The sequence below is a fragment of the Berghia stephanieae genome, chromosome 4 (genome assembly GCF_034508935.2).
Source record: "Berghia stephanieae isolate SIO BIC M18660-M18661 chromosome 4, UCSD_Bste_1.3, whole genome shotgun sequence".
Taxonomy (NCBI): domain Eukaryota; kingdom Metazoa; phylum Mollusca; class Gastropoda; order Nudibranchia; family Aeolidiidae; genus Berghia; species Berghia stephanieae.
In genome coordinates, this window is record NC_088363.1 from 74,998,281 (window position 1) to 75,009,747 (window position 11,467).

Here is an 11,467-nt window from a genome sequence, read left to right on the forward strand (position 1 = left end):
AATGCTATCGTCGTCTACATCTACGTCAGAATAGAAAGAGAGGGTGGAGCCTACCATGACATAACATTTTACAGAGCCCTAATTTCATCATAAAAGTTCTGTCCACTTTCCAGATCTGATGTCCTTTTATGAGATCCTGAGATTTTTTACCAATCAACGATTGCTCTTTTGGTAGCTCGCTTTTCAACATGTGTCAGCTCATCCCTAGATTTATGATCAGGCATCTCAGGCGGTACACGTTGTGTAACTTCAAAGACCACGGTTGACCGAAAGCGATGAATGGTTATGCAATACAAAAAGCCCTGTGGGCCACGAGGTCTTGTATGTATAGTTACGTCATTATCTCAATGCTCATGAATTGCATAAGCAAGGCCGGACTCACAATCAAAAAACGAAATGTGTGTTTTAAACTCTTGAATCAAACGAGGTACATGAGCGCGTTCGTCTCATTGAGAAATGAAAAAATGATATATAAATCAAGAGCATCGACTAGAAAATAAGGAAATTATCATAAACTTATAAAATTTGAGAAAGCTACTTTCAAAATTAAATGTATTACATGGTTATTTCTAGACCGATATTTATGAGACAAAGACTCATTTTCTCCATTCTTCAAGCTGATTCCAACAATGTGGTTTTCAAATTTATCGCAGTTAGATTGGTTGTCATTATTTTTTTTAATGCCCAATTGACTGCTCAGGAAATGAATACGTAATCCATGACGGCTAGCGAGTAGGTGTTAAATTTTGCGTATCCTTTCCCACGCAGATGCACACACACACACACACTCACGTACACACACATGCATACAAACACACACACACACACACACACACAGATTGAACACATGTGTCTTTCACCTATGGGGAAAGTTACCAAAATTACACCCCACATGAATGATAACAGCGAGTGGGATGTCTGATTAAACTTCAGTTATAAAGGTATAATTCAATTCACACCCTATTAAATTACAATAATGATCATTCTTCATATATTAGAGCATCAAAATATTTAATTCGCTTTAATATAAAGATATTTTAAATCTATGTATTTTGTATTTATTTTAGCGACCATATTTTCCACCGGGCCGAACGTAAAGATGCTAGATGACGATAACATTGTGATTTATTTTATAATACACAGACGAGGGTGGAGCTACATATTGTGTTCATTGCAGTCTGAATCGATGTCCAAAATTTAACCATACCCTTCTCACATCATTCCAAAAAGATACATTTTGGCATGTATTTAATAAATCTAAATGAGAAATGAGAACTAATATGGATGATGAGTGAATTAATTGAATTCAAGACACACTAGCCTCTGTTCGTTTAGATCTAATAACTGAGATAGAAGGATGTTAAAAGAATAAAGGAAAAATAAAATTTATTTTTTTTAAATTTAAATATACATTAGTGTCTTTAGTGTCGATTTCACAGTAGAGCAGCGCCACAACGTGAACTAGAGAGAGGTGATTCGCTCAAGGCCTCAGAGTGCAGTCGAAATCGGTGCTTTTTGCGTACAACTACAGCACTGTGCCCCGTTATGTTATGTTCAAGTATCAAATCATGGCTACAAATTGAACCACAGAATTCTCGATGAAGAGAAAGAAATTAAGACCCTCTTATCTTACCATTACAACAGCCAACAGCACCACGCAACAACAACAACAACAACAACAACGACAACAACAACAAAAACTACTACTACTTCTACTACTACTACTACTACTACTACTACTACTACTACTACTACTACTACTACTACTACTACTATTATTATTATTATTATTATTATTATTATTATTATTATTATCATCATTATTATTATCATTATTATTATTATTATTATTATTATCATTATTATTATTATTATTATTATTATTATTATTATTATCACTCCATTATAATCATCATTATTATTACCATTATTATCACTATTGTTATTATCGTTATTATTTTTTTTGTATTGCCAAAATAGAACAAAACATATTAGTCATACTTAAATCTCAGAGACTAACTCCCTATCAACTAAGATTTTAAACTGATTCAAAGTACATGCATTTTTGTGTGTTAAAACAGAGACTATTCCATGTTGTCACTATACGCATATGAAATGAGTTTTGCCTTATTTTGGTCTGAAATCTTGGAATATAAATTTTATGTTTGTCGCCTATGAACGTAATCTTGGAAATTGTAAACAAAATTGATGGATTTATATCATTTATATTATGTATTATCTTGTAGAGCTGATTTAAGTCTCCCCAAATTCTTCTGTATTTGAGACTGGGTAGGTGGAGGAATGCTAAATGTTCGTCATAATATGATATGATCTCAAGCCCGGGCGTGAAGCAATTTTATTGCTCGTCTTTGAATATTTTCAAAACCTATTGACTGCCTTAGATATATTGGGCTCCAAACATTGTTCCCATACTCAAGAACAGGTCTTATGATAGTTTTAAAGAACGAAAGAAACATGCTGTTATCCAAATAAGTAAAACTCCTGTATATGATTCCCAACATGCGATAAGCTTTAGTTGTACAATCATTAATATGCACTTCGAAGTTTAAATGTGGGTCAAAACAACACCAAGATTCCTTTCAAAATTTGTATCAGGCACAAAATGTGAATTAGAGTTATCTGAGTAATAGATGTGATTAAGATTATTCTTTCCAACATGCAATACCTTGCACTTGTTCATATTAAATTTAAAATTGCCATTTCCTTGACCATTCAAATAGAGAATTGATATCATCCTGAATAATCAGCTGATCAGATTCATTATGAATTTTAGTGTCCAATGCAAACAGTCTACATTTTGATACACTGTTATTTTGTAAGTCCTTAATGTATATAATAAAAAGTATTGGTCACACATTTAAAACTTGACACCTCGTCGTTTACAACTACCCTCTGCTTTCTTTTGGATAAAAAACATTTTATCCAATCATAGGCGGCCCTGTTATACCTTATTTTTTTCTGAATAGCCTATCATGAGGAACAAAATCAAATGCTTTACTGAAATCAAAATATATAATATCAATACATTTGCCATCATCAATCATACTGGTGAAATCTTTCATGACATGTAATAATTGATTTACACAAGAGCGTTTCTCTCTAAATCCATGTTGACAATTACTTAACATTTTGTGATTTTCTAAAAAATTCATGATTCTATCTTTAAGAATGGATTCCATAACTTTACATAAAATACACCTTAAACTAATAGGTCTGTAATTTTCAGGTTCGTTTCTATTTCCTTTTTTTTGTAAATGGCAGTCACATTGGCTAGTTTCCAGTCCTCTGGAATTTCTCCCTCTGATAGAGATTTGTTAAATATAATAGAAAGAGGATGGCTTATTTTTGTCGCAATCTCCTTGAGTAAATGAGGATGAAGACTATCCGGACCTATGCTCTTTGTTACAGTAAGTGATAACAACTTTTCGATAATTTCATTTTTCGAATAAAAAATCAGTAATATAATTTCCATCGTTGTTATTGTCAACCAATCGGATATTAGCGTGATCATTTTTACAAAAACATCTGAGAAATATATATTTAACACTTCAGCCTTTTCGACATCAGACATGGTGGTTGTCTTTTAGCAAGGCGCCGACACCAGTTTTTCTTTTAAGTTTAGAATTGACATATTCCCAGAAATATTTTGTATTAACTTTACATTCTCGAGCCAATTTAGATTCATGTAATTTAATTGCATCTGACATAGCAATGTTAGCTTTGTTTTGTATTGTTACATAGCGTACGTATTAGACAGTGATCTCTGTTTCACATATTTTTTGAATAGTTTTTGTTTCTTATTTATTATGTGTTTAACTGCTTTTGTCATCCAAATGGGTTGACTAAATTTACGCTTAACTTTAAGAGGAACATATTTCAATTCAGCAGACGTTATCTTATCTCTCAATACTGACCAAGCATCATCCAGTCACATGTCTTCTAAAGTTTCCCAATCAACACTCTCCATTTCATGTCTACATGCTTCATAATTACCATTGTAATAATCACAATAATTATCTTTTTTCTTACAACAAACATGTTTGGGTAAATTAATAGAGATAGAAAGTAGATCCATGGTCACTTTTACCGATTGGTGGAAGGTGGTCAATATTATCAATCCAACTATCATCGTTAACAAGAAGTAAGTCTAAAACATTACTTGTCTGATTATGTCTGTGTCTTGTTGGTCTTCTTACCATTTGTTCAAGAAATGTATCTCGGGTTTCCTCCACAAATAGTTTTTCAGGAAATGCATGACAAGGTTCACCCATTTAATTAGTGGAAAATTAAAATCATCAGTAATCAAAATACCGCGATTAATAGATAATAAATTTGCTTTAAAGCTATTAATAAAATTTAGATTTTCTGAACAATGCTGTTTTCCGATAAGAAACGATAATTTAATTCATATATGAACTGACACTAAACACTCTCCTTCGTCATTTCATCAAAATAAAATTGTTGAGAATATATAGTAGAAGATATATAGATCAAAACGCCTCTTTGAGGGTCATTGTGTGTATATAAGGTATATCCATTGAGATTAAAATCAGATTCAATATCAGTGTCGTATCGATTTTTGACATTATCTCAGTAAAACATAGAATTTTGGGATTATACATGTAAATTAAATAATCAATTTCTGCCTTTTTGTTTAATAAACCATTAACATTTGAATAGAACATTATAAAATTACTGTTTAATCTAAAATATCAGCTTCATCATCACCAGATTGAATACATTCGGCAATCTCGTTTCCTAGTCAATTCTTGAAATTGTAGTTGTCGGCTACGTCATGATGTTTTCGACTTCCTCTTGTTATTGTCCCACGATTGTAATAGGGAACGTGATGTCTTCCAGGGGTCAAGTTTCGAGGTCTGGGGTGTCTTCATCTGTTAGGTATTTGCTGCAGGTTGGGGTGCCATGGTTGTTAGATTTCATTATTATTATTATTATTATTATTATTATTATTATTATTATTATTATTATTATTATTATTATTATTATTATTATTATTATTATTATTATTATTATTGTTATTGTAGTAATAATGATGATGATAATAATAATAAGCAGAATGAAAATTGTTCCAATTATCGGAAGCCTCTTTGGTGTAATGGTAGCGCGTCTGACCGGCAAACAAAAGGTATGAGGTTCGATCCCCAGTCCAGAATGACTGAATATTTTTGATGGTCTTTTCTTGTATTTTTCATTCGTGCTTTGGCACTGTTTATTACACACTTGTTCAGATCAAGTAGAGAAGATATGTTGAAATTCATGTTTTTGCGCAGTTTTCTATCCCCGGCAAGAGTGAACTGACCTGTTTACATGAACTAGCCGTTCGCTCTTTCTTTGATGTAGACATGTTCACGCCCATCTTTAAAGTTATAAACCCATTGTCTAATAGACGTAGCTTATTCTCCACATATTTCATTAAAAAATGCAATGGTTTTCAGCTACTCTACATTGCCCGGAAAGAGAAATCTGTTTATCGATAGTTTTTTGACTGTTTAGAACGTCTCTGACTGCCAAAAAGAATAGCAAATAGCAAAAACCTTTAATACTGGCGGTAAAGCTGCATGAGAAGGAGTCGTCTTGACCTTCATTAAATGTTCATATTAACTGTTATGATCTAACTAGATTTCCGGATTAATCCAGGATACAGAAATGAACACACAAACACTTCTTGGCTCAAAATTAATAGAGTCACCGCCTAGTGAGAAAAAAAACTCTTGTTGTTTCACATTCGTGTAAAAGTTTATTTTTCTTTACAGTTGGTAAGAATGCTATCCTTGAAAAATATTTGGTCGGTTGGAATTACAGTTCAACCACTTGAAGGTCAACCAGAGGTCACTAAATTTCAAATGAAGTCAACTACATTTAACAATTAATTACTCGCAAATTATCGATTTTTATAACATCTTTAAGAACTTAAAAACTTTATTATATGTTAAACACATTACAGCTACATTATTTAAAAATATTCCCTTCGATGTGTACGAGTTATTGCCCTTGATTTGATTTTTAGATTCCTCTTTATAATATAACTTGTAAATCACACTTTATCTTTTAATACTCAAATAATACTGTTTACTGTTTTGGATGTCAGTAACACACAAATAAAGTTAGAAGCAAAATACACAATATTTGATTGAGTTATCGCCCATTATATCGCCCAGTTACTGACAAGTGCAAAAACGCGACTTGTTTCACACTCGTTTGTAAGTCTGTTTTTCTTGAAAGTTAGTAAGATCAATATCCTTGAAAAAAATTTGGCCGATTGGAATTTCAATTCGACCACTTGAAGGTCATCCAGAGGTTACTCTAGTTCAAGGACAGCTAAATTTAACATTTAATTACTTCCGCACTTTTGATTCTATTATACATTTTAGAAAATGAAAAGAAAACTTTATTTTTTGTTGACCAATTCACAGACACAGGGAAATTCCTTTCAATCTGTTCGAGCGTGTAAAGTAATAAGTAAAACCAACAATAATAATATATTTGACAGAATTATCATCCTTTTAAGATTTATACTACAGAACGAGTAATGGCCCATTGAGAACAGCCATATCATGATAATAGAGTTTTTTAAAAAGACCTCGAAAAGTAGAACATGTTAAGCAAAAGTTTCTTTGGGAAAATGTCTAATATTTTAGATAAACCTGAGCGGGGATCTAAAACAATATTTAGGTATGTATCATCAACCTTTCCACCTGTTTTATCATCTTGAGGATTACCCAATAGATACACATAATCTTATATCCTTAAATGAGTAGTTGATTAGAGTCTGTGTCTCCAATATGGTTTCTTTTTTACTTTATAGTGTATCAGAAATAAATCTAAGGAAAACATATTTGACAAAAGTTTTGAGGAAAAGTACTTTATCAAGAATCTTTCATGACTGAATCTAGCACCTAGAGTAGATGTTGGTTGGGACCGTTATATCCCTCGGTCTCTAACAGAAAGCAGGAAAAGAAAAACGAGGTCATAGCAGTCAGCAATGTGTGAATTTGGTCACAAGTTCAAGGGACTGGCAACATTTTTTATGAATGCAGACAAAACAAAAACTTTTCAAATACCTGTCTTGCATGATTGTGATGGGAACAGTCAAAGAGGGAAAAGGACTGTATATGAAATTTGGCAAATCTCTTTGTAATGGGATTTCTGTGGGACAATGCAACCACGAAGAAGGAGACACCCCCCCCCCCCATATTGAGGTCCATATTTTGCAAGGCCTTCAAACACAATCATTCAGATTTAAACAGACCCCGAGATATTGATATTATTGTCATCTTCATGGCCAATCGTCATTAATATAATTGCAGCAAATCCTGCAGCTAATTTACATTACATCTTTTTAAAAAGTCAAAGAAAGTAATTTATCTGAACAGCATTGCTACAAATATTGGCCAAGAGATTTGTAAATTTCTTGTATTGTTTCATGCATTTACGGGTTCTGTCATCACATCTGCTTTCAAGTTTAAAGGGAAACGATCATGTCGATAGTTGTCTTGGTATAGTCATGTTTCTGGCCATGAGGCATTGGCAAAAACCATGATGCAATTAACTTTGGAGGGAGGCAGAATAATAGGACAAACACGGTGCTGTGTGGATAAAATGTAAAGGGAGGGACAAGGATGGACATCCCAACAACTAATGAGGAAATCTGACGACAGGTCTTGATGGATGACCCTTACTGTTTTCATCTCTCATGTCTCATCTACGACCACCCCGCACATGAGAATAAGGTTAGGTGGGGTGAGGTTCACGTTATAGCATCCTTCCCAAGCCCCACTGTCTCCTATTATTCACGAATTGCGAAATATCGTGAATGTTCTATTACAGATATCCCAATTTCTCTTGTGCCAAGTACTGCAAACTATACAAAGGTGAAGCCATTGAACACAATATTGATCTCGTAAGGATGAACATTTTCATCCACAAAACGGGAGACGTGACAAAATCCTTCCAACAAGTGATGTTCTGTATCAGCACTATGAAATGGGTGTCTTTCAAGCGAGTATTTGGGCCACAATCAACGAGTCATCGATGTCTCAACAAATCCAAATAATGCGAATGGAAGGAAGATAATGATAGACTGATTCATGTTTTAACCACGCTGCTCGAGGCCAAACCTGTCTTCCATATTCATCGGATGTTCCGCTTTCCGAGGCAAATACACGAAGGCAACATTAAACTGCAGCCTGTTTTGTAAATGTCAATATGCAAATTAAACACCTCTCTTATATGAGATTTGAAATCTTGGCCATTTCTTTCCCAACCTGTACATTATCTATTTTTAAATCAATGTTACCAACCAACAATTTCATGGTGTCTGTTAAGTCAGGTCCTTAAACAACATAAATTGTTTTCAATATGAAAACGTTATTTTAAATTATACTTAGTTTAATATATTTATGATTTATTAATGATTATTCTGTTTAGAAACGTTTGTTGTAGGGGATAACATGCTCATTCAATCTCCCCTGAATAGATGGAGTATGTCATTAAAAAGCTCAGATCTAAGTCTAGTACTAGATTGCATATATTTCACAACGAATAAATGTGACGGTATTCAAGAAAAAAAGAAACACTTGTAGTATTGGTTGATATTGTTAAGGAATTTGACAAATAAATATAATTCAAAGGAATTCACCAGAAAATCAAAAAGGCGATGATCTCTCACAGAATGTCAGTCTGGGTCATGAACTCCCTGACAAATTAAAAGGAAGACTCGAGTAGAAACGGGAAGTAGAGGGACTGATAAGCCGTTATTTACAAATCATGTTACTCTCTTTAGTATCTTCCAATTGTTGTCTACTAATATTTTGTTTTAACAGTTTTCGAGGATTTCACAAGAAGAGACTAGCTGCAGTAAAAATCTTAAAAATTACAATGACTCTTTTGAATTGAGACAAGACAATTTTTGTATTCCGGTTCATAATATATCAACAATATATTTTGTTATTTGGCTGGTATTGATTTCCCAATAGGCTACGAGTATTAGTTACAAGCTTTAATGGGCGATAACTCCATTGAATATCATATGATTTAGTTGCGTTGTACAAATTATTTTTTTATATTTACTAATTCAGCTGCTCATATTTTTTCTTGAAAAATACTGTTTTATCAACACTTTTCTAGATGTTTCACAAAATACACACTTGTTTTTTGTTGTTTTTTTTTCCAATGTGAAACAGGGTGATAACTCTTATGAATTCTGATATAGAGCTAATATTTTTTGAGTAGCGCCTAAAGACAAATAACCAAAGTTGTTTTTGTTCTTGGAGTGCTATAGATTCTCTATTACCCTTTGAGTTCTATTTTTAGTAACAAAATTCAATGGGCGATAACTCCATTAACCATGATCCGATTTATTTGCAATTTGAAAATAATGTTATTCTCTGTATGAGCTGCTATTTGTTGTCTTTACAAGTTATAAATTTCTTAACAGTTTAAGTGATATTCCGCAAAGTCGCGCTCTTTTTAGAAAGAAGACGTAAATAAAGGGCACTAATTCATTGAAATGATGTATGAATTTAATCATTTTTTCTTAGGTGATATATTGGATCCTTTTAAAGATTTTTGGTTATTTACAAGTTATCAAATTCTTGATATTCTGGGAGTTCTGAATTTAACAATAATTTCACCTGGTTTGACCTCTATGTTGCCCCCAAAAGGTCAGATCCAAGTTAAACTTTTACAACGATCCGAAACACCAATGGCCTCGGGGACCCTACTAAATTGGGAGAATATTAAAATGCGCACTTACCACATATAAATACCAATTAATTTCCGGATGACCAATATTATTCTGTTTTTTTTTAAATGAAAATATATTCTATTTTGCTTCATAACGCCCTTCCTATAATTGTAATACGTTGCCTATTACGCTTAATTATACTTCAGAAAAGAATTAATAAGCTACGGTAGTAAGATTCCCTTATTAAAATCGGTTACTTAAAATCGGTTTACAAAGAAAAAAAAATTGCGTGTACCAGTATTGTGAGAGGAATGGGTGTGCTCAATGTGTACTTTTTTTCAGGACCGACAACCCGAAACTGTTATCGTTCATTGTTGTAATGGAAATACTCTTAAAGCAACGCAAAACATTGTCGAATGTTAGATCAAGCGTTATGTCATCAGACCTGCCAATATATTCACCTCGGGGGTATTCCATAAATAATAGGCTAGTAAGAAGAAGTTTGAGTATAAGTGTGAATGATAATTTGACCTCCTTGACTCAATACGTTCGCCTGTATGTTCATTCCACTATCCATATATAATATTCGACATTATCAATACGTTATTACGTAGGGTTGAATCAAACTGAACATTGACTGTGGGGTCCATGTCAATGATAACATTTATTTGAATTGAATTATGTCATGGAGAAAAACTATTTAACTCTATTTCTGTTATTTTGATTGTTTCCATCAGATTTCAAATTTACGGGAAATGGTTCAACTCGACATAATATCCAATAGAGTCACAAAAGTTATTACGCCGGTGTGAACTAGAGACTGGAAATTGAATTCATAGACACCACCATGGAACTTAGGCTTTAACTCTATTAGTCATGGTTTGGATTGAATACTATTTTTAATTATAGCTAACAAATCAAGGTTCACATTTCTTATCGTTTTTATTCTAGATTCATATTTCAGCCCCCAATTCATCTCGACATATTACCAATTTGAATCGGTGGGTAACATGATATCGTATCTCTTCTTTTTCCATTCATCTAGGGGTTCTTAATTGCAAATCACAAGTCAATAAAACATTAATTGCTTTTAGATCTAAATCTTTCTTATAAATATTACTTCATTGCTTTTTTCTTATTTTAACAATTTCTTATTCCAGATGGTCATGCCATCAACCATCCATTGTTGATACCACAAAACATAGCAGGTATATGCAAGATTATGACTGTTCAGGTTCCTTCATCTCTTCAGCCAACATAGTACTGATCTTTGTGTCAGTTCTTGTCTACTGCTTCTCAAGTTGAACTAATCGACGCCATGGATAAGTAGACAACCCAAGACTCTTATTATGGAATGTATTGTAAAAACATTTGTTTGTTTGTTTTTATCTTGTTTGTTTGTTTGCTTGTTTTTTTTTTTGTTTTTGTTTTTTTTTTAACTTTCAATCAAAGAACAAGCCATGAAATTCCAAGAAATCCGGACACAATGAGCAATGGCCTTTTTTATTTAGACATGGGAGTACAGAAATAAATTAATTACTCATTTATATAAAGAGAGAAAATAATACATGCACATAGACAAACACACAAATACACACACATATATATATATAGATATATAGATATATACATATATATATGTGTGTCTGTATGTGTGTGTGTGTGTGTGTGTGTGTACATACGTACTTATGTGTGGTGTCTATGCATGTAAATTTGATTTTGCCCATTTGTGTATTTCCG

General features: G+C 32.8%; 1 protein-coding gene across 1 annotated transcript in view; it reads left to right on the plus strand.

The window, feature by feature from the left end:
• Positions 1–11,167, plus strand: part of LOC144971233 (uncharacterized) — a 33,380-nt gene extending 22,213 nt beyond the window's left edge. Inside the window, exon 7 of the mRNA XM_078911744.1 lies at positions 10,888–11,167. Within this exon, the coding sequence (XP_078767870.1) occupies positions 10,888–11,032 (145 nt within the window). The 3' untranslated portion in view covers positions 11,033–11,167. The remainder of the gene's footprint in view (positions 1–10,887) is intronic.
• Positions 11,168–11,467: the final 300 nt, after the last annotated feature.